This window comes from Peromyscus maniculatus, chromosome 6 (genome assembly GCF_049852395.1).
Source record: "Peromyscus maniculatus bairdii isolate BWxNUB_F1_BW_parent chromosome 6, HU_Pman_BW_mat_3.1, whole genome shotgun sequence".
NCBI lineage: Eukaryota > Metazoa > Chordata > Mammalia > Rodentia > Cricetidae > Peromyscus > Peromyscus maniculatus.
Window position 1 is genome coordinate 56672000 of NC_134857.1, and position 24743 is coordinate 56696742.

Genomic DNA, 24743 nt, shown 5'->3' on the forward strand with positions numbered 1-24743 from the left:
GCCAAGATGGTAAAGGACAAAAATATTTCATTTCCAATTACTTAAAATCGTGTACAGATGTAGCAGCCCAAATACTGTTGAGTGCTTGCCAACTAAAAAATGAAAGGGATAATAACAAAGGAATAGAAATCCATAACACTTGAAGACCTCAAAATCTTGTTTACTACTGAAATACTGTTTTTTACTGTATTTGGGCCATGTAGATAAGTATTCTGTAGTTGTAGAGGCACCCTGCTTTGCTCACATAAAGTTTTATGAGAATACAGCCATGCTGAAACTTCTTTGTATTGTATCTAGCAGCTCTCACTTTGTGGTAGTGACTCCTCATGACAGGTCTCTGTGAGTCTCAACTGTTCATTAAGCATATTCCAACTTGAAAATCAGTTCCTGAAAGAACTGTTAACTAAGGTGAGACTCAACTAAATCATCCAGAGAAAGACAGAACTCTGCAAAGCTGGATCCAAGGCAGCACTGGCTTTACCTTTTCACCTCCACATCAGTCTCCTCCTTTCTAAGTGTCATGGGATGAGAGCATATTGCACCCTTGTAAGCTCCTGACATAACGTGTGATGCCCCATCTTAGGGAACTCTCACTTTATAAAGGTTCTTCTAGCAAACTTGTCCAAATCTTGGCCTGAAGGCAAACCAGCCAGGTGGGAAATCCAAAAGAGATACAGGGAGAAGAAAGGCAGAGCTGGACAGGCGCCATCCAATCACCCAAGGAAAATATTCCAGCAGACTGGTAATGCCATGGCTATGTGGCAAAATATAGTTTAATAGAAATGGGTTAATTTAAGATGTTAGAGCTAGCTAGCAACAAACCTGAGCCATAGACCAAACAGTTTGTAATTGATATTAAGTCTCTGAGTAATGATTTTAAAAGTGGCTGCATGACTGTGGGACTGGAGTGGGAGAGAGAAAAGTGTCTGGCTATGTAACCCACTCCTGTACAACCTGCCTTATTATGAATGGATCATGAAGTATCCAAAGAGCCAAATACACAAAATGATAATGGATCACAAAGTGTCCAAAGAGCCAAACACACAAAATGATAAGCTCGGAGAGGTAAACAATGTCAAATGTTCCAATGGCCACTCCATCAACCTTAAGGGAAATGCCCTCAGTGTCAAGAGGGCACTGGGAATTGAAGAGTCCAGGTCAAATACTTCTCACACTGTGAAGGCATTCAATAAGTGTCAGTCCTTTTCCTTGGTAAGAGTGAGTCATTGGTGCCTGTGCCTAAGGTTATGCTCTACGTTGCTAGATCTTCTCTGATCTCACTTGCAAAGACCCAGTCATCACATCTGTGCTCCTTTGTTTGCACACATGCCCAATTGAGTGCTTTCTTGTCCTTCTAATAAATGCACAGGCATGGAATACTTTGACTTCCACATTCAGTATCTTCATTTCTCATTCTCTTATTTATTGAGGCAGAGTCTTTCTCTGAACTTGGAACTCACTTTTTTGGCCACCCTGCTGGCCCACAAGCCCCAGAGATCCTCTTGTTTACACCTTCCCAACGCTAAGATGCTAGGTGCTAGGGATGTAACTCAAGTCCTCATACTTGGGCAGCCAAGTCCTGAAGCAACTGAATCAGCTCCCAGCCCTCCTCTCACTCTTGATCAACCCAAAGTTATACACTAATTGGCAAGATGAATTTAAGTGATAATTTACATCGATTCTGGTCATTAATGGAGATCAGGTCTGATTTAGTTCTCCCTAGAATGTTCTTCTAACATGGAGTTAGAAATATTCCAGAATAGTTCATGATTGGTGATTTAATAGAGAGATTTACACATAGATTGTGAAGATGATACCCCCGCTTTCTCATGTTTTTCTACATCATTCTAGGCCCCAAAGTTAGCTTAAAGACAACAAAAGTCCTTAGCTTCTTCTTTAGGTAAGAGGATGGGCTATGAGAAGTCAAGTGCCAATCAAAGTAGAAAAAGAAAGAAAATGAAGCAGTTTGGGAAAGGTATTTAATAATTCATTAATTTATATCCTTCTTATCAAGAAAAACCATAGATAACAAACCAGGAAATTATATGCTTTAGAAGACTTACCCATCACTTTTCATAGCTTTATTGATTATTACCCAAGTTTCAAATAATTAAATACTGCAACTGGGACATTAAAATACAAACTAATTTACCAAAATAATTGTATTCTGAGTATTATGTACAATATCATACATTTTACATTACATAAGGGGCTTTTATACATAAAGATGAGATTTGATTTATGGTTACTGGTTATTCAAAATACAATTGAACAGAACATTTCTATGCACACATACACAATTGCTCAGCTGGGAAAATCAAAACCATACATAAGTGTGGTTATTAAAAACTAAAATTACATTCATACAATAATAGCAGAAACTGAAACTCATTTTTATTATTTTGAAAGTAGTATCTAAAAACCACACAAAGATGAATTGTGGCCCAGTTCTACGTGTTTAACAATATTAATGGTACAAACTAAAATATGTGCTCATTTTAGGAAAAAATTTCCACTTTGAATTTTTTCCTCAGGGATGTTTATTATTATTCATAGCCATTAAAATACCTTATATATAGGCAAAGGCAGGTCAATTCTGGGTACATAGTTAAAGTCATTGAGAGGGAAATTCCTATCATAGTGCTAAAGATATTTCACTATATAGTTCTGAAAAATAATCTTATTAAACTGTAGCATTGCATGCTTTCATATCCATGACTATGATCCAAATAATTACACACCAAGGCACAGAGCTTAAGGGAGAAACATATGCTGTAGAAACTGGATACAGAAGAGCTTAGAACTAAGAGAATTTAGATAGGAAATGATGGAAACTGGGAGTTCACCCAGGAAGCACCATCACACATACTACATCAGTTTTTAAGTGTGTCAGCCCCTGTTTGGCCTCTATAACAAAAGACTAAATCCAGGATACTTTCATATTAATATTATTCAACTTTCATACTTGGTTCCCCTCAAGCATGACAGCTGTGATTTTAAGCAATGGTAAATGTTCTTCTAACTGACCTGAAAGTTTAAAAAACAACATCTTTGCTCCACCACACACACAAAAAAAGGCTTTCCAATTGCATGTCAACTGTGCAGATGGACCTCATTTCCAGACAGCCTGCAGTAGTGACATCCTATCAGAGCTGTACATAAGAACCTGCAAGAACAGCCACTTAGCTACCAGTCACTCCCTCGACATTTGCAGTGTTTTTCAGTAGGCCTTGTTTCTAAATCCAATCCTGCCTTTTATCCAATATAAACGGTAGACTACCTGGAAGCCAGAAAACAAAAAAGTAATGAGCTGAGACATGCACAAAAGCCACGCACTTTACAACATCACACCATCTCGGAAGAATGAGATTCAGACCTGAGGGCATGTCTCATTGTTTGTCTTCTTGTCCATGTTTAACTTGACTATAAAAGAAGTTCTAAGCTAAGTTATCAAAATATATTCATATAAATGTATAGCATTTCTAATATAAAAGTTAAAAAAGTCTAAACCCTCACTTTTGTATGTCATTAAATATTCTAGAATTCAGTAGGCGGGATTCGTTTTAGAGCAGCTTGAAAAAAAATGTGTTGGCTGAGCGTAGTCTAGAAATTGGGTCCGGCTACATTTCGGCTCTGCGATGGGATTTCTCAGCAATAGCAGCTCCGTCTTCTTCCTCATCTTCCTCCTCCTCATAATGCTCCTCTCTTCCTTTGGGATGGGCACCATCTTGAGCTCCTGGTTCTTCGCCATCATTATTTTTATCATCAGCCTAAAGGATAAAAGAAAAAACAAATCTAAGAGAGGATGTAGCGTTCGTGACTGATAATTCTCTTCAACAAAGATGGAAAGTTATTCATTTTGGAGGAACAGAAGGTGTGAAGAAAATGATTTCATAAACAATATTACAGCCTCTCAATATTCCAGTTATCATAACTTTCCTTTATTCTAGGTGGGCCTGCTAAACTTGTCATTGCCTTAGAGGTGCAGAGAATAGGCTGCTGGTCCCTGTCTGTGTGCATGTGTTTGATTTCTATTTGGAAATGTGACATTCCAGGGCAGAGTAGGCCAACACACACATTCCTGCATACATACATACATATATACACAGCACACACATATATACATGCAGGCACACATACACACTCATGCCCATATTCAAAGAAATCAACATACGTTTTCACCATAAGTGTCTTCAGCATTATGTTCCAACTCCCTTTTCTTCTCTTCAGTCAAATCTTCCTGAACCTAAAACACAATCACACAGACTGAGTGATGCTTTCCCATTTAAACACTTGTAAACAAAACGATCCGATTTCTAAGATATTCACTCAAAACTGCACATCTTTGCAAAAAAAAAGGAACTAAAACTCAAGTTGAAAAGTGACACGAGCCCAAAGTTGGACTTGTCCTGTGGATGTGAGGGGATGTGCGATGTGCCTCTGGAGGAGGCATTGGCAGGTGAGGGTCGCTGGAGGAACAGACGCCGTTCTCTTGGGCGCTGTAGCACCCAGAAGAAACATTCGCTCCAGTAAATGACTCCCTCTCATGCCTGGGCAAGAAACACTAATGAGACTCGGGACCACACCCCAAAGGAAGACGAGGACATAGGAAGACTGGTTGAAAAGAAGCATCTAGAGCGAGGGAGTGAGGCCAGGGAGGAGGATGGGAAAGGGAAACGGGGAGGAAAATGGTTAAAATTCACTATATAAATATATGAAACCGTCAAGAAGAAAAGTCTCAAAATCAATGTGATTCTCAAAGAAGGACCCGTGGATTTGATTTCTGTTTTGTTCAAATATGGGTGAGCTCTACAAAGTCAACCGGTAAAGGGATTCAGCGCTCTTAACAAACTGTTGTATTTCCATGTCCAAATGGAAGAAACCCAGGAATCTACAAAGCTGATGGGACAGAAGTCTTAGAAAGGCAAAACAGCCTGTCTTATTTGCTGTTATCAATAACCAGGCATGTTCCAGGCAAGTCAGAATTTTTTCTTTATTTATTTAAAACTTTTTTCCCATTTTACATATCAATCCCTGTTCCCCCTTCCTCCTTTTCTCCTACTTCTCCCATTCTCCCCTCCACCCCACCCCCATACACTCCTCATGGGGGTAAAGCCTCCCTTAGGTAGTCAACTCAGGCTAGCTAGCATATTAAACTGGAGCAGGATCAGCCCCCCCTGCATCACAGCTGAGTAAGGCATTGCACCATAGGGAATGGGCTCTAAAAAGCCAGTTCCTGTACCTGCGATAAGCGCTGGTTCATTGCCAGGGTATCCACAAACATATAAAGCCACAAAACTTTCACCCACATTCAGAGGGTCTAGTGCGGTCCCCTGCAGGCTCCCCAGCTGTCTGTCCAGAGTCCATGAGCTCCCACTAGCTTGGGGTCAGATATTTCTGTGGTTTTCCCCATCATAATCCTGACCCCCTTGCTCCTATAATCCCTACTCCCTCCTTAAACGAACTCCAGGAGCTTAGCCAAGTGCTTGGCTGTGGGTCTCTGCATTTGCTTCCATCAGCAAGTCAGAATTTAATAAGTAACAGCTGAACAATGAGGTGGATGAATAAATAAATGCAAAAATATCTCTTCTCCATAGGTACAAAAGATACCATTGTCTATGTAAAATGAGGTAGAAAACTGATGTATCTAAGAATAAATTTATCTAGCTAAAATATATAGAAAATAGGACAAAATAATCATAACTTCTTCATGAAATATTCTATTTCTAATGTTTCTAATGTTCTAGCACATTTCTGTTTGAAATTGTTTTATGTTGTGTTCACTATTATCATAGTTTCATTGATCGAAAGCATTTATCTGAAAATGTAAATCAAAGAAAGCATCCAAATACTCTTACAAAATAACCTCTAATGATCACATCTTATAGAAGTAGACGATAATGCAGTTTCTAACTTGTTAACTTCTGAAATCATATGTATGCCAAAAGACAGAAGTCATTTGCATATATTACAAAGAGTCTCAGAAGACTGTGCTGGTACCAAGCCAGTCTCTTCTAGGATCATGGTAAATGATTAAGCCCTCTTGAACGGCACGGGGCAGTAAGAGATTTGGGAGAAGAAGAGCTGGAGGAGTGGCTATTGGCACTGTGCAAAATGGGTGAGGTGCTACAGTCAAAGCATCCAAACAGGATGAGGGAAATGAGAACAGTTCAGCCTCCCGATGAGCTGTGGATAGATGTTGGCCTGTCTGTAGCCTGAAAGGATGTCTTTTCCAAGCTATCCAGGCTGGAGGGAAGTCTTCATGAGTCTAGTCATTCTACTATCAGCTGGACCTACAGCCCCTACACTGTTATTCATTCCAAATAATTAGATCAGAGGCATAGAATGTCCTCTGTATTCACAACTTCTGATAGGGTGAGCTAAATATATCTGTGTCTCACTTTACGTCTTTATCAGTGGTCCATGACATCTCTTCTGCCATTAGTCATAGACTCTCACAGTGACATTCCATAGGATACTGGGACGAGGGCAGTGGAACATATATTCTCCATTACATTCAGGGCTGACAAACAGAAGCATTATTAAATTGCTCAAGTGTTCCTGTCGATTTTGACCAACAAAGACAGAATTAAAGTTCTGTAACTTTAATGAAGAATGCATTACTTGGCTAAAAGTGAGTTAGTTGAGAATGGAAGAAGTGCTTAGAACCTATGCAGTGCAGTGAGAAAAATTCCTAAATCAGAGGATGGAACTCTTTTTTTGTTGGGGGGGGGATAGTAACTGCTCAGGCTTCCTCAACCATTCTGTCTCTGTCATGCAACACAACTCTACCGATGTAGAGCAAAACAGCTGTACACAATATGCAAATAAATAGGCCTGGCTCTATTCCAATAAAACTTTATTTACAAAACAGACTATGCTTTTGGGAGTTTTCCACCTCTTAACATATACTGTGTGGATAGACCAACCTGAACCAAAGGCTTGCCTCTGAGTATTTCTTTCTATATAAACAGTGAGGTCAATTTTGTTGTTTTGCTTTGGTTTAGACAGGGTCTCATCTCAAACTCACAATCCTCCTGCCTCAGCTCCTGGAGTGCTGTGATTACAGATCTGTTATAGCATACTGGGATAACAGTTTTCATTATGAAAACCCTCAAGTGCATGCCAATAAAGAGAATCACTTACTAAGACTCTTACAGCCACTAATGTCAACATGGCCATACTTGTATCATCTATGACATGCCTACCCTTTTCAATGAATTATGTATACACCTGTATATGTGCATGTGTGTGTGCATGTGTGTGTGTGTGTGTATGTGTGTGTGTGTGTGTGTGTGTGTGTGTGTGTGTGTGTGTGTGTGTGTGTGTGTGCAGGTGCACCAGAAGTTGGAGGTCAGAAATCAATGTCAGGTGTTTTCCTCAGGCTTTCACCCTATTTTTTTTTTTAAACTCAGTCTCTCATTGACCCTGACGATCACCTATTTCCCTAGTCTGGCCTGTGAACCCCAGGGGTGCTCCTGCCTGTCTTCTCAGTGGTGGGATTCCAAGTGTGTGCTATCCAGCTTTGATGCAGGGGGAGAGGTGTGGACCTGCTTCAGCTGAATGTTCCAGACTCTGCTGACTCCCCATGGGAAGCCTTACTTTGTCAGAGGAGGAGGGAATGGGGCTGGCTTAGGAAGGCTGGGGGCAGGAGGAGGGAGGAGAGAGGGATCTGTGGTTGGTATGGAAAATGAATAAAAAATTTCTTAATATAAAAAAATTAAAAAAAGAAAGTTACAACACTTAAAAAATTATATTAATAAAACACTTAAGAATATAACTGTTCTTGCATATAATTCATTACAGTGTGCTGTGTTATGTTAACATATGTGAAGTAACTCTGACCTCACCCATAACTACTGTCTGTAATGTAAATAACCTCATTAACCCTCATTAACCTTATGTAAATGTCTTCTGAATGTCCCAGGATTCCCATGAACACTATGGGAACAGCTACTTTATAAAAAACCAACAGCAGTAAAGAAATTCTTATCTAGGAAAAAAAACAAAAACAAAAACAAGTGTGTGCTATCATGTTTGTTAGTTTTTTGTTCGTTTGTTTGTTTTTTAATGGGAGTGCTGTTGACCTAACTCAAGCATTCAAGCTTATATCGTAAATATTTTACCAATTGAGCCATCTCCTCAGGCCTTTGCTGAATTAGTCTTAAAATTCTATACGTCATGCAATTTCCATGTAAAGCCATTTACATCCCACAGCATACATCTCTGGCAATGCATGTCTCTCTAGACGTCTGATAGCTTCCAAACCCTGTGCTATAGTCTGCTGGCTGGACCACACTCACACTCTTTCTTGACTGCCTTTTTGAAAATGTTTTTGCTTTGTTTTGAGATTAAAGTCTTACACTGCCACCCAGGCAGACATGGACACCCTCTAAGTGACCCAATCGGGCATCAACCAGTGGTCCTTTTGTCCCATAGCCTTTTGAGTGGAGGGACTACAACTGCGAGTCACCACACCTGGCTGCTGTCATAAAAGATATATGTACAGTCACTTTGTCCTAATCAAAATCTGAACAAGGATCATGCATGACACGGGCTTCCTTTCCTCCTTAAAAAATTCTAAGTTCACTTCTGTCTGCTATGCCTTCAGCCATCCCTTCAGCCATCCCTCTAGGGCCTTATATTGCGTGTGAGTGAACAAATTTCATAAAGTGTGAACAAATTCAGCTTCAACTCAAGAGCCCAGGGCATTTCAGAAGTGGTGCTGAAAACTCCCTACTTTCATCTCCTCAGCAGGCATCCTACGTGTGTTTGTCCTGTTAACAGTAAGGTTGCCCTTGGTCAGTGACAGCAGATGTTGACCGCCCCGTCACTCCGTGCTCCGTAGAAAGTTCCCTGAACTCTGTTCATGTAGTGACATCATTCATTGATGATTACGTCTTAAGTTGATGGTTTGATTTGGGGGTCACAACATGGTGACTTTCTGGTTCCATCATTCTTTCCATATTAATTTCCACCAAGAAATCTCCCACATTAACTTTCAGTTCTTGGGATGTTTAATAATGTCAACCTCATGCCAGCCCTCGGTGAGCCATGGTTAGAATTCAACAATAAATAAACAAATTATGTGATTATGAAAAACTTAACTGACCTCTCTGAAGCTCAAATTTCTCATACACGAAATAAAAATGTTGAATAAAGTCCATGACCCTTGGTGTTTATATGTGTGTTTCAGGGAGGAGTGGTCTGAGAGCTGTGGGTCCTTTTAAGCATTTAGTGGAAAAATGTTTAGCAAATGGGTGTGAGCACTCACATAAGTTTAAGAGGTCACACTTTCCGAAGACTATCTAGGTAGCTGCTTTCCCTAGGACTATTTATCTAAACAAAGGTTCCCAAAATATCAATATCTGCTGCTTGGAAGGTAGATCTTTTGAAGGGTTCAGATTTCTAGAGCCCTCAAAAGATAAATACAAATTCTGCAGGGTAGAGTTGGTCTAGGGGTTTGTATGTTTCATGAACTTCTTAATGTGACTTTTGGTCACAGCTGAGACAGGACACTACTTTTTTGAGTACAATGGATGATGGTTAAGAATGGCTGGCTGGGAAATAAACTTTCTAAGACTGTTTCTCCTTTTCTCTACTCGGTGGACCTACTGTACAAATTTTAGCTTATGATCCAGTTGTCATTCTAATTATAGTTGTGAACTGATGATGTAAATGGCTCTTTGATTAATCAAGAAATGATAGTCTGTAATATTCTAGCCATAGAGACAACAGACTCTTACATATATAATAGTAATGCATTTATCATGTTCGAGACCAAAGTAACCCAAGCTCATCTTAACTGCATTACTGAAGAAGAACAGATGATATTGTATTCTTGAGCTTTACAATATGCTGAAGCTGATAGCCCCAGATCAAAAGCTCACCTTTGATCATGTACGTCTTCCACAACAGTCTGCCTTAATATCCTGCCTCAGCTGGCACCATGCCTTATCAAAGACATCTCAACACTGCTACTTCTCATTTGTAAGCCCGAAAACTGTGCTTTAGAAATTTCAGGAAAGAATACCACCCAATGGGGCCAACCTTGCTTAACGGTTAAACAAAACAAAGCAGACCCTGGATTTGAATTTAGTGTTGGCTAGCTATCCTGTGCTAGCATATGTAGTAACACTTGTACATGTGAGAGAAACTGTACCTAGCTAGAAACCAGGAGGCTTCACTTTAAGAAGATGAGAGTGGGAGGATCCGGAGGTAGTGGCATGCTAGACAGTCAAAGGCCTTCCACAACATTAGCTACAATGGCTGATCAGCAAGGTTTAAAAGAATCTGTGCCCATTGAAAAGGCCTGCCTTCCTCCCTTCCTAGCAGGAGCTTACATCCCTTCAAGTTTGAAGGATGGCTTCAAACTTGCCATGTAGCTGAGAACAACCTTGAAGTTGTGATCCCCCTGCCTCTACTCCCAAAGTGCCAGGATTGTGGGTGTGCTCCACCACAGCCAGCTATGTGTTGACTGAGACAGAGCTGTCAGCTTCTGGCCTGCTGGGCCAGAACTCTATCACCTGAGCCCAGGCCTGGGAAAGCTGATTTTCAGGCTCTTGTGGTGTCAGGTGTGTGCCCCTCTGTCTACAGAAAGTGGACAAACAACCTTTTACTTCTCCTCCTGGAATGTTCATATTAATCTGCTTTTTTGTTGTTGTTGTACTATAGACATTAAAGTACCCGGATTTTTAAAGCAGCCATTTAATCTATTTTTAACATTTAAATACTTTAAAATACATAAACTTCTTTTTTAGATATGTCAAAATATGTCTCTTCACTCAAAAGGAAATAAAATATCTGGAATGCTAGCAATATGAGAGAAATAGTTCAACAAGTATTTTCACTCTAAAACTCTTAAATAAACAAAAAAAAATGATGGTCAGGAATCATCATTTTTATGTCTTAGAATGATAACATGGCTGAGACAAAAGAAGGTAGTGGAAAGCTGGAGCCATAGAGTAGTCACTGAAGTGTTTGCGGTGTAAGCAATTGGACCTCAAATTCAATCTTCAGAGCCCATGTGGCGTGTACATAACCCTAGTACCGGTGAGGCAGACACAGGCAGATAACTGTGCTTGTCTGGCTAGGCAGCCTGCCTACTTAGTGAATGCCAGGCCAAATGACAGACTTTATTTAAGAAAATAAAGGTGGATGTCCCCTGAGGGATGACATCCAAGGTTGCCCTCTGGCCACTACACTCACGGGTATAGACGTGAATGTGTACCCTCACTAATACCGACACAGTAATACACTAACACCTACACATCTGAGTTTTGCCCAGGAGGGAAGAAAACTGGGCACTATTGTAAGTCTGCAGCCCAGCCATTCTAGAACAGCTGGGACACTCAGGCTAAAAAGAGACCGGCGGGATGAAGGCACTCAGGATTTCATTGTTGTTAAAGTGTGTCCATGAATGCTGCCCCTCTACCCCTGACACTAAAACTATGCAGTGCATCCATGCTTTTAGTTCACTGCTCATCTCGCCGCAGGTTGCTCAGCACCTCATCTTTATTATTTGTGTTTGAAAGAAATGTGGCATCTGCTCATCTCCCCACCTCCACAGAAGGCCTTGGAATAATGGAAAGAGTTGGTAAAATTCAACACAGCCTGTGCAAGGGATGCTCAGTGGACAGGGAGGCAGTTAAGACTGGAAAGACAAGCTTTCTGAGAGTTTTAGGATTTAGTCTTAAATGTCAGGTGTTTGTATGAGAGAGAGAGAGAGAGAGAGAGAGAGAGAGAGAGAGAGAGAGAGAGAGAGAGAGAGAGAGAGAGAGAGAGAGACAGAGAGAGAGACAGAGAGAGACAGAGAGAGAAAGAGAGAGAGATTCCAGATCCAATGCAAGAGGGGGTTAAAAAAATATAGACACTTTGTTACAAGGCCTCAAGGCAGGGCCTGGGGCTTCAGGAACAGTGTTAGCAGCCTTGGAGAGGAACAACCGAACAGTGGAGCGGAAGGACCGCCTCTGGGTGCCGGCTGCAGTGGAACAGCGCAAGCCTCTGCCTTGTTGCCTGCCCTAGCCTGTCTGTCTTTTCTTACTGTCCTCCATCGCTCTCACATCTCAGGGTTTCTATCCTTCCCTTTAACTGATCATACTACCGAGCTGAGAGGGAATTGGCAAACAGTGATTAAACTTTTATGTTTACCCTTCTGAATTTTTAAAAGGAAGCCAAGGTGAACCGTTTCTCTCTTAATCCCTCAAAGCTCCCCCTGATCTGACTTGAGGAAACAAAGGACTATTGGTCTAGACATGCTGTTACAAGAGCAGTCCTGATGAATAGCTTTCTCCTGCAAATGTCTTAATATTCAAGGCTGCTACTTTCTCCAACGCTCTTTCTGAAAAGCTCATCTCTGGGTCTTCATGAAGATGAACAGCAGGAGGGGAAATGCAAGGGAATGCAATGATCAAGCCCGTTACAGAGAACACGGCTGTGGTCATAAAGGGCGGCAGGCTTTTCTCTTTTCTTGGGATAAGCACAATTCTAGCATTGGCTCTAAAAAGCTGAGTACAATCAGTAAGAATGAGGCAGTGATTCATGAAGGCAGCGGAGGGGGTGGTGTGAGTTGCAGAACACAAACTCTGAGCTTGCCCTCTTCCTGGGGGCCTGGCTTTAGGTCGTCATGTCATGACACTTGTCTGTGTCTACCATCTCACCTGTCCTTCCCCGCAGCGACAAAGCCTTCTGTTTGCAAGACTCTCGTTATGAAGTGGCCCTTAACCAGTGCTTTAACTTGGAAAATACTGACTTGTCTATAAAGGGAGTAAATGTGAGGTCTTGAACAGATGCAAACCATACATCCTGTGGTAGTTTGAGTGCAAATTGCCCCCAGAGGCTCATAGGGAGCAGCATTATTTGAAAACATTAGGACACGTGCCCTTGTGGGAGTAGATGTGGTCTTAATGGAGGAAGTGTATCACTGGGGGTGGGCTTTGAGGTTTCAGAAGCTTAAGCCAGGCCCAGTGGCTCTCTCTCTTCCTGCTGCCTGGCCATAGGGATGTAGAACTCTCAGCTGCCTCTTTAGCACATCTGCCTGCTTGCTGTCATGCTTCCCACTGTGATAATAACAGACGAAACCTCTGAACTGTAAGTCAGCCTGAATTAAATGTTTTCCTTTATAAGTGTTGCTGTGGTCATGGTATCTCTTCACAGTAATGAAACCTTAAGATACTCCCACATACAGTTCACTAGAGAGATAGATGCTAGAGATAATCCCTCACACACTGCACCACCAGCTGATTAATCATGGAAATAAGACAATGGGATAGTTTTTATATAAGATTCATTTGTGGTAATATGTCAGAAATCTACAGTGGAAAGCAAATTAAAATTTAATATTAAGAAACTCTATCTAAATACATCTTAGTTCAAATGGGATCCAGTCCTTTCCATATTTTACCTCCTCCTTTCTTTTTCTTTCCCTTTTTCTTTTGGTGGAGGGGGTGTGCTAGAGACTGAACTCAAGACCTCTCACTTGTCAGATGACCCAGGCTTCATTATTAAGCTTAATTAAGATTCTGCATTCATATAGGGAAGAGGTCAGAAGAAACAATTGGTGACTTGGAGTGGGTTAGATGGGTCCCACTTCACTCTCTAGGTTCTCCCTGAGACAGCATGGGGAATATTCCAGAGAGAAAGATACAGGGGTCAGTACACACTCCCTGGAAGTGCAGAGCCTTGTTCTTCTCTCCTGGATGCAAGAAAATGCATGCATGGATACTCTCAAAAAGATCACATGTATCTAACTAGGCCAGAGGTCTTCTTGATTGCAAACTTTTCGTCATTTAAAATCACTCTGGTTTCTTATCTTCTAAGTGTTTCGACGGCCATGATCCGTTTCTTCTTCAAGCTCCCATCCCTTGCTCACCCCCTTTAAGTCTGAATGTCAAAGTCAACAGAGCTGAGGTTTGTTTGAGGGAAGTATGCCCAGTGTGCCCGGTCGCATGCACCCAATCTTATACCTCCTCCTCTCCTTCCTCCTGGTACTGTTCATCAACATTATCCTCCTGCTGGTCTGGATTCCCTGCCATCTGTAGGAACAAAAGAAGAGGCTCACATTACTGTACCTTGGAGAAGCGTCTCTCAGGATGCGGGGTCAAAGGATGAGCACACCAGGATGAAAAGCATCCTGGCAAAGGCATCAGTAGCCAGAAAATGCTGAGTGTTCATTTCTCAAAAGAAGTGTGCGTCACTCTTTATCTCCTCTTGGAGTACAGGCATATCATCTTACCTAAGGGTCCAAAACCCGATGATGTGCTGATGTGGCAAATTGTCTCTCAACCCACATAAGCACACGCCTTTCCCATCAGTTAGGCATTTACGGAAACGCTCAGGCTGAACCCACCCTTTATAGCAGGCATCATCTTACCACCAAGTGCTCGTCCATTTCTGCATTGTCTTGCTTTGCTTCCCCTTGTTTCTGCTCCTCACTTTCCTCCGGCAAATTCTCTTCCCTCACTTGCTCAGCTTCCTCAAATTCATCTTCCCCTTGATTGTTGGGGTCATCTGCTGGGTTTATATCCTCCACAGCCGCCCTCTGGAAAATGTTCATAAAAAGCGCCCGCCGCTTCAAAACTGAGGCTCAAGTTTAAGTTCATTGCAAAGGTCACACACACACACACACACACACACACACACACACACACACACACACACACACACACACACACTGGCAGGAAAGGAAACTGTCCTTCGCCGGACAGCTCAAATTAATTTTTTTCCCCAAGACTTGCAGAGCATGGAATATCTCCATGTCCAAGATGGAGCTCCCCTCGCTCTGTCAGTAGGAGGAAACAGATTGATGGAAGAGGGGCACTTCATTTGTGAGAGTGACTCCTCCACATTCTAGTAGTAAGTAATGTACGCTTCACTACGCAGCCAACAGTGCTCATACAAGTCAGAGGGCTAAGTGGAAAATAACAGATCAGTAATAATCAAGATGGGAGAGTTAGGGGGCAAATAGTAACTCCTTTCACTGCTACATTGGCTTTCACACCCACTTCCCTCGGAGAGAAATCTGTGAGTGTGAGGTGGACGTGTTGGTTGCACGTGTACAAGTGTGTGTACTTGCACCTATTTGTAGCTGCCCAGGAGTGCACATGAGTGTGGAGGCCAGAGGTTAACTTCAGGTGGAGTTCACATTCTATGTTTAGATAGGATAAATTACAGTGAGACGTAAGGCCCATCCATTATGCTTGACTGGGTTGTTATGGAACCCTGGGCATTCAGTTTCCAGCTCTCCAGCACTGGTATTGTAAGATGCACCACCACACTTGGCTTTATATGTCAGTGCTGGAGAGGAAGCAGCCAGCACTTGACTAACTGAGGTATCTCTGCAGCTCCCTGCAAGAACATTTTAACATGTAAATAGGGAAAAAGTAGCTGATGGGAAAGAAAGCCCATAGTGGAAGGACCCAAGGGGAAAACCTACCAAAGAGACAGGGCAGAAAAGAACTCCACAGTAAATGCTTTAGGTGTAGCACGCCAAATTTCTTTTATCAACTAGGGCTACCATGAAGCAGAGTAACATTGCTTAAGAAAGGGATAGGAAGAATCAGACGGCGCACTGCCAAAGGTATTTTCACAGCAGTTCTGAGTAACTGTGTCCCACAAACGCCTTTCAAATGAATTGACATCGCAATTACTTCAGTTATCCATTTAAGACCCTAGCACACCTGTTAAATAATACCCATCCTCACAGTGACCCTGAGATGGGCATCCCCAATCCCTTGGTAAGCCATGGGACACTTACTGAAGTGGGAATTGCTCTCCATGGGACACTGGAGCCATGGAGTGGGACTCAGCCTCTCGGAGCTGTGCAGGCAAGGGGCTCTGGCTATAGCTCACCGAGCTGCCGGGGCATGGTCAAGAGCTCCCTGCAGTGTCAGGTGGCTTATTACTGCATAGCCTGGCTGGGAGCTTCAAGTGCAAATGACACTGCTCTCCATATAAATGAGAAGTCATCCCCTTCACACCCAGTTCCAATTACTTTGTAATCTCTTGCCTCATAGGCTTTCTTGTATGAATTATTGGTCATCTGTGTGGGAGATAAAAAAGAAACTGTAATCTAATCCCCGTTTAAAAAAAAAAAAACACTAAGCACCTTTTTTATTAAAAAAAAAAGTTCATAAAAATGAAAAAAAAATGTTACATAAAATACAACAGCCTGGGACAAGAGGTGGTTCACAACGTCTAGTTAAAAGGCCTATCTTTTTCAGTGCATTGGCTAGAATAAACAAAAAGATGTCAGGAGATCCCATCAGCGAGGGGTCCTGCAGCAGATCCTAAAGTGTCTGTCATACCCACCCCTTCCCCACTGGCAGCCTCTGCCTCCTCTTACACACTTGCAGCCTTCTGTGCTCCGGCTTTCTTGCTCTCAAGGGATATTGTCTCATTCCCTCATGTGTTCCTGCTTCAATTACTGGGAAAATTCAGAGCTAGGTTCCCAGCTGCAGAGTTTCCTAAATGCTGTTGCAGAAGAGGGAAGGAGAAGGTATTCTGCCCCACCTTAGTGCAAGGTAAGTCGGAAAGCCGTCTGCATCGAAGGGCTCCAAACAATGACCAGAAAGACTTTGGCACTGACAATCATAAAGGACCTGGCTCTTCCTTCCAGGTCCCTGGATTAATTTAGACAGAACTCATAAAATATCAGAGATTGAATGCTACCCCAATGCGAGTATTGATTTATTATCTCTCTCTCTCTCTCTCTCTCTCTCTCTCTCTATATATATATATATATATATATATATATATATATATATATAATTAGCAATATTTTATACACACATATAAAATAAGACAACTAATGTAGTCTGTAAACATCATCTGCACAAAACACAGGGTTGGATTCATTCCACAAATGCCTGTATTGCTCCTGAGTAGGGTTAAGGACCTAGACTGCCCAGGTTGAAAGGTGAGGGTCTTATTTTCAGCTAATGCAAAGGCTAACCTAGCGTCTACACAATTACATTCTGAATTGTGGACACTATGTTGGCACCTGAGCCCCTCTTTTCAAATCTGAAGCCACACATCCTTATTTATTGTTATTAAGATGGTCCCTGGACAGCTGTGTAGAAATCAGGTCACATGACACAACCCAACAGACCCATACAACATGCTCAGCAAACATCCTTTCTCTGGTCCTCTCTCTAACATTTATGCTGGCTTGCTCTCTCCTCTCAGTCTTTATGAGTCACTATATTTTTCAATGCTTTTCAATTTTGCTCAACCTAAAAGCTTCCAAAGTGTTTTTTTTTTTAAATCCTTAGAGCAACCTCCAGCCCATCTCCACACACTCCACACACCCCCACTGTCAGAAGCACAGCTTGGAGAAACCAGAATTGTTAAGCACACACGCAGGCCTGCTTTCTGCAACGGAAGGAAAACTGTCTCCTGTTCACTTGGAATGCTGGAGTGAAGGTGGTCAGACGACCTGGTGACCCTTGGCTACTCCTTTTGGAGCCAGCCTTCTCCTGGATTCCCCCAGATCTCGAGAACTGTTTAGGCCCTAATCCTGGGTTTTGCCTCTCAGTGAATAGAACGTACCCTTAAGAAGCCCCATGTACTCAGCATTCTCTATCAATAGAATTCAGACTTCTGTTTATTACAATTTTTCCTCTCTAGATCCTAGCTTTGAGCACTGTTGGCCAGTCAAGAGAACTCATTCTCATGATAAAGGTCTCAGGCACTTTGCCAGAGTGGTGTATTTTGCAAGGGGAATTTCTATGTAGCCATCCCTAAAGCTTTGTTGTAAGAATTGTCACATGGAGACTTTTGTAGCCATCCCTGAAGCTCTGTTATAAGAATTGTCACATGGAGACTTTCGCCATGAAGTTCTACTGTGTTTAAATGTGTTAAGGAAATTAAACCACGGGTTCAGACTTTGGATGTTTTGATCCCTTTGACTGACTGAGTCCGGCGGTTCTGAGTTTTCACTCTTACCTCTTTGCTGCTCATTTCTCTGCTGGCTGTGATTCCTGCAGGGACCTGCAACACTCTACCTCAGGGTTTTCAGTGAAACACTTGTGTTTCGTTCCTACACAGTTGGGTAAGATGTCCTCCTCTGTCCGAGGAGAAAGCACATCTGGAGCCAGAAGCCTGAGTCGCACACGTTTCTTCCTGCCTGCCCTGTGAGTTACTAACGGTTGGGACCAGCAGAGGAGGAAACTTACATCTGCCTCAGCTTCGGGGTCAGCTTCTTGAGGTCCTGGTTCATGAGGTTCCTGTCTGTTGCCTGCGTCTTCTTCAGCTTCATCTTGGCGTTGGTTCTCTCTCTCATAGGCTAACAAAGCAAAGGAACCATAATTAGCTCTAAGTAGATCAGGAAGGATTTTCCTCTCACAAAGCAGCCTACAGTGGCTTCCCTGGAGATCACATCAATCTATCTCACCTCCGTCTTGGGTAGCAGTCTCTGTCTTACTTTGTTTTTGTTTTTATTTTTGTTTTCTGAGCAGTTCTGTCCTTTTTCTGTACTGTATGTCAAATGGACGGGTGAATGTCCCATTCTATCATTGTTAAGGGATGTTGATAGCAGACTGACATTTCCCCACCAGATATGAAAAGAATAATCAAAACTCTCATAATAAAAGAAATTCTATACGATTAAATTTTTTGGTTAATGTCAGAAAAAAGGAGTTTTCCAAAACTTGGACATTTAAAAATGGACAGCAACAACTGTGAACTCAGAAGCAGACAGATTGCTGCCAGAAAAACATAACCTGTGCCTACATTGACATAAGAGTTAACTTGACATTCTTTATGGGGGGGAATACTCAGATTAACAGAATTATAAGAGCACACAAAAATTGTAAATCATTTAAAAGTGGGACATAAGAGAGAAGGTTAAGTATACAGAGAGTTACTTAGTCTGGACATATTAAAGAAACAGGGGAGCCTGCTGACGAGACACGAGAGCACAGGGGGACTTACTAAACAAGAAGGCGGCAAACAGCTCCCAGTCTTATGACTAACAAACAAGAAGTTAAAGTGACCCACGGGGGATGTGAAGGCGACAATTTCTTGACTCGTAGGGTTATAAAATACCACAATAGGCTGCTGATTGAGTAAGTGCATGCCCTTGCTTTTCTTTAGACACTTTCTAGAAAATCAAACATTTGTAAGAGTCACTGGCACCAAGCAGAGTTAACTTCAGCTTTGCCTCCACAGGAAGCAGCATTTGACAAATTTCATACTTGATGTTTGTTATAAATATAAGCAAGGGTGCAAGATTTCTAGGCTAAGTAGAAAACAGAGAAAGTTCCTGAAGAATACTAATCCTATGATTGTTTGTCAGACATAACCATTAAGCACACAATGAGATTCAACAGAGGGGAGAATGTTGTAGGAAAAAGGTGTTCTCTTCATCAGTTTTCACTAGTGCTAAATCTTTTTGCCAGGACTCAGACTAAGCGTAGTAACAGCGTAAGTGTGAGTCACAGCTGCTCTCTGTATTTGCACAGGTATGCACTCTGCCTGTGGATGCTACGGAACGTGCTTCCCCATATGGTGTGATATGACGGAGTCATTGGACGGAAGGGTCACCGTCTGAGGAGTCTCACCTCCTCCCTCTTCTTCATGGATTCCCTGGTCCTCAGCTCCATGCACGACGTCATTCTCTACAGCATTGTAATTAACTTGCTGCCTGCCAGGAACATAAATTCAGAAATAGAAATTAACAGCCACAGCTTGGAAAGGTCATTTATCTTTCAAGACAGGGATAAAAAGGCATTTTCCACTTTTAAAATGAGCCATAACTTGTTTCTGAGATTTAGATACACACTAAAGTATAGTAGTGACACCAGATACGTTTTCAAAGCATACCGTGAAGAGGTAAAATGTCATTTCATGGTGAATAATAAAGTCAGCACTAAGTTGGTTAGTCTATTTTGAGATCATTATTTTGTGGGGTTTGCGTGTGATAGGTGTGCATGTAAGTTTTGTGAGATGCTACAGCACGTGCCAGGTGGTCAGAAGAAAACCTTACACACTGTCCTCGACGCCAACCTTGTTTGAGACAACCCCACCCCCTGCCCCTTGTTGTTTGCCTCCACATACTCCAGGTTATTTGGCTGTGAGCTTCCAGGGAGTCTCCTCTCTCCATCTCCACCCCGGTGTACTAGCCCTGGAATTATAGGCTGTGCGCCATGGTACTTAGATTGACAAAGATTCTGGGGATTTGAACTTAGGTCTTCATGTTCGTGGGTCAAGCCCTTTATCACCAAGCCACCTTCTCAGCCCGTAACTGCTACAGTTAGGAAGAAAAAAAATTAGGCTAAAATTAAGTAGTTAGCATTTAATTCCCCCATATTTTTTTCCTACCTTGTCTACATGAGCAATAGGAGCCTGCCCTCCTGTCACGGGTTCAGGGGCTACACACACACACAAAGCTGATTTGACACCAGAGGAAGGACTGTCTACACCCACCCAGGGGAGGGGCAGGGTACCGTAGCTGCTGCGGGTGCTGCGGCTGCTGGGCGTCCTCATGCTCTGCCTGCTTCCGCTGAGCCATCTCTCTGGCCAGGAGCTGCTGCTGCTGCTGCTGCCGTAGCAAGTGTCCATGTAGCCTCTGTTGGTGCAAAGCTTCTTGGTGTTCTCTCAACCTCTGGGCTTCCTCATCCCTCCTTGCCGCCAGCCTCTGCTGTTCCAGCTGCTCCTCATACGGGGAGCGGAATTTGGTGACTGCCTTGGTTGAATGGTCCTCCTGGAACAAAAGGAATTGATGCTCTAAACCAGAGGGGCTGGACCCTCCGGGCACTCCCTTCGTTTTCTAGTCAGGGCAAATGCAGGAGGCAGGGTGGGCTTCTTAACACTTTACGGCAGGTGACCCCCAATTATCCATAAAGTCCAATATCTCATAATTTCCATCTTTCTCTGAATGGCCTCGGCCATCTTATAGCAGACCTGCCAGCTGGAAAGCCGTCTTTCAGGGTGTTCCAGCTCAAACGGAACAGAGCACAACACAAGAAATCAGTTCCACCCTTAATTAAATTTATGCTCAGGGGTTCTGAATCAAGTTGGCACTTGGTAACCCCACACTAATTGCACAATTTGTGGGGCTGAGGCTTTGCCTAGGAAGAGTTAGAGACCCAAGGATGCTAATTAACTCCAACAATGGACATGGCAGTCTCGGGCTAAACAAAATGTCAAATCTCAGCTTATACTGAGGAAGCGGAGACGAGAAAGAGGTAGAGCTAGAGATGTGTGTGTGTGTGTGTGTGTGTGTGTGTGTGTGTGTGTGTGTGAGAGAGAGAGAGAGAGAGAGAGAGAGAGAGAGAGAGAGAGAGAGAGAGAGAGAGAATGCCTGTGTGTTGTGCTGTTCAGATGTGAGTATGGGTTGGAGGCTAAAGAAGAACCTCAGCTCCCATTCCTCAAATGCCACCTTGTAGATGTTTGTTTTGTTTTGTGCTTGTTTAAGACAGGGTCTTCCCTTGGCCTGGGACTTGCTGAGTTAACAAGGCCCGTGAGGCCCAGGAGTCTGCCTTTCTCTGCCACCCAGAACTGGGACCGAGTTACACCTTGTTTTCTATTTGGGTTCTTGGACACTGAACCTGAGACCTCATGCTTGCAAGGTGGGCAGTTTACTGACTGAGCCATCATGCCTGCCTGCCCCAGAGAAGAGATTTTATATAAATAAACTATACATAGATGCAGAAATACATTCTGGTTAGAGGAACATCAAACACAGCAGTTCTTAAAATTCTGCTCCCCAGTGAGTTATCCAGCTTCCTTCCCTTCCCTCCCCAATTAAAATACACACATCCAATTGTCAGCAAAAGGAAAAGGGCAGAGTTGAGGACCACGGGGCTAAGGGGAAGATGGCAATGGCGTTGGGATAGAAAGTTTCCAAGGATGTGAGGGGCAACAAGAGAGGTCTTCACACCTACGAAGGCCGAAGCGTCACACAGCTTCGTGTCTCAGAGACTAGGTGGACAAATAAAGCCTCAGCGTCACAAAGAAATCATCAGCATCCATGGGCATTATCGTTGGGTATGAGTTCGAAGACGGGTGAAGAAAGGTCCCTGGCTGCACTCAGTGCTGGTTGACATTAAGTTCCTTTAAAGACACTGGCTGCTTTTGTTTGTTTCGAAGGTAGGAATGTGTCTCAGATGTCAGCGACAAGCTGAGGAAGCAGTTCCCGAGGAGAGCCTGGGAAAGGTATTCACTCACAGGCATGTGTGTAAGTGGTAAGTGTGCAGGTGTGTAAGCGGCATGTGTGAAAGTGGTAAGTGGTAAGTAAGTGGCAGAGAGGTAAGAGCTTTTGAGTCATCTTTGACAGCAATGGGGCAAAAGCTGGCATTGTAACTGGAAGTCAATGACTAGAAGGAGGACTCTTTATCACAGAAAAGTAGACGTATTTCCACATCAGGATACTCCAGGTGGGACTTAGGCTTTTCTGGGGAGGCGCCCAGTTGGGAGCTCACCTGCTGCACTGGCGGGGATATGAGGACGAGTCTCTTGTGCAGTACTGACAATGGGGGGAATATATAGGTCTACAAGGAGCATTGCTTTGATCACCAACCACCTTCTGGAGCTATACTGTGCCATTAGTCTTACAGCAGGATATTTAAATACAAGCAAAGAACATTCAGTGAAATCTTTCAAAAACATTTGTAGAGACTGATTCATAAGGAAGCCTCTGTGTGTGTGTGTGTGTGTGTGTGTGTGTGTGTGTGTGTACCTCAAGTGTCCTTCTTTAAGTGCTATTCACCTTGCTTTTTAAAAACACTATCTCTTCCAAAACCTGGACTTTCTAGTTAGGCTAGGCTGGCCAGGGAGCCCCAGGGAGCCATGGGGCTGCTTCCCTAGTGCAGAACTACAAGAGCACACCACTACATCCAGCTTTTTACATGGAATGTGGGGACCGAACTAAGGTCGCCATGCTTGCACGCCGCTGACTGAGTATCTCCACAGCCCCACTGTGGTTTCATTAGTACCGAAAACCAAAGCCAGATTCCCCATCAGAGAGAACTTTGAGTACCCACGCACCTCAGCTTGAGGGCGGCCATCCAGAAGGTGGGCTGCGTCCTGACCCTGCTGATCTCGCCACTCCCGGTCCTGCTCCTCTGGTGATGGATCATGTTCTTCCTCTAGATGCTCTGCCTGCCCCACCTGCTCCATTTCCTCCTCCTCCAGGGCCTTCCTGTGCTCCTCTTCCACCTGATGCTCCTCTGGCTCTCTGGGTTCCACTTGGTTCTGCTCTGCTGGAGCCTGAAATCCTGCTTCCTTCTGCATGGAAGAGAAAGGTTTCTCTTCTGTTCTCCTAGGCGCTGCTTCATGGTTCTGCCACACCTCATTGTTTAGAGACACCTAAGATTAGCACAGCACAAAACAAACAAAAAAACAAAAAAACTATTTCAAAAGTAGTGACATTATTCTTGTAATACCACTTTTAAAGGGCTACAGCATAAGCAAAGTCCTAGAGTGTAGAAATATACACAACTGTGACTTAAAAAAGAAAACAGGTGTGATGGAGTGATTTAATTCTCACTGTGTCATTTCTCCCTAAGACAGAAATAATTTAGGTAAAATTCTATCTCAGAGAATAGTCAGTGACCAGGAAATCGAAGCCTTCCAGCAACCATGCATCAGGAGAAAACTTACCCCAAAGGAAGCCTGACTCAAGCTTTCCTCAGAAAAGAAAGGAAATAAACAACAAGCAAAACAATAAAATCCAGAAACCCTCAATCCTCCTGCTTACAGCTTCTGAAAGTTTCTTCAAGGTCAACTGCCTTCTCAACAGATATTGGAAAGGACTAGGATACGATGTGAGATTCAGTGGATTAAATAGTAGGCTGTTTCTTATTAGCTTCATTCGCTAGTAATCAGAGGGACTTGTATTACCAATAGACATCCATGGCAGTTTAAAATAGTTTCAGCTCAACAAGACACAAAATGTTCTTTGTTACAACGTTTCAATTTATGCCAGCGTTTGTACGTGCACAGACACAGCTGATGATGTTGGAGGTCAGCCTCAGGAGCTATCCATCTTGGATGCTGAGACAGGGTCCCTCCTTAGGGTCCACGGGCTCACGAGTTAGACTAGACTGCCTAGTCAATGGGCCCCATGATCTCTGTGTCTCTGCTTCCCCAGTACTGGCATTCTAAGCACATGCTACAATGCGAGGCTTTTTAAATGGGTGCTAGGGACTGAATGTAGGCATGTGGCAAGAATTTTGCTGACTTACTTTTCCCAGCCCCAATAAAATATTAATGTTCCTTATTACATCTTCTGTAAACCGAAGCCAGTCTGTGTATTTATTTTACACTGTCAATACAGAAAACTAAACCAAGAATAAAAAACTTTTTTTAGAAAATGTCTTCTCTAAAATCTGTTGAGTCATATCAATATTTTCTGTAAGTTTCCAACCTTTCTTTGATCTATATTAGTTAGGAAGATAAAGACACTGATAGGAAAATCTGTAGTGCCTTTTCCCTCTTCTTCATCAAAAAGGAAGTTACTTCCTTGGTCAGATTAATTTCTTATAATTAAATGCCTAGGGGACCACACCATGAGCAATTTGAAATGGGAAGCCCTACTCTGAAGCTAGTAGGGATATAATTATCACTCTTGAAAAAGTCAAGAGAGTAAATCATGAAGTGGGAAGAAAAGTTCTTCCTTGAATATCTGGGAATGTCTACAAGTGTACATTTTGACAAAGTCTTCTGGCAAGTTTGTTACAAAACTGCCTTGTAGAAAACATTTCTCTCAAGGGCTCTAAGTACTTTCAAACACTGCCATTTAT

At 42.7% G+C, this 24743-nt stretch overlaps 1 protein-coding gene across 4 annotated transcripts in view; it reads right to left on the reverse strand.

Moving 5' to 3' along the window:
- Positions 1-2066: 2066 nt before the first annotated feature.
- Positions 2067-24743, reverse strand: part of Golim4 (golgi integral membrane protein 4) — an 82192-nt gene continuing 59515 nt past the window's right edge. For 2 of the 4 annotated variants that reach the window (XM_076574271.1, XM_076574270.1), the window contains 8 exons: positions 22987-23226; positions 20445-20701; positions 19560-19642; positions 18174-18283; positions 14372-14539; positions 13965-14033; positions 4175-4246; positions 2067-3770 (listed from right to left, as the gene is read on the reverse strand). In XM_076574271.1, coding sequence (XP_076430386.1) covers positions 3621-3770; positions 4175-4246; positions 13965-14033; positions 14372-14539; positions 18174-18283; positions 19560-19642; positions 20445-20701; positions 22987-23226 — 1149 coding nt within the window. In that variant the 3' untranslated portion in view covers positions 2067-3620. Of the gene's footprint in view, positions 3771-4174; positions 4247-13964; positions 14034-14371; positions 14540-18173; positions 18284-19559; positions 19643-20444; positions 20702-22986; positions 23308-24743 lie in introns of all 4 variants that reach the window. The other 2 variants (XM_006972665.4, XM_006972664.4) reach the window with 1 other exon arrangement.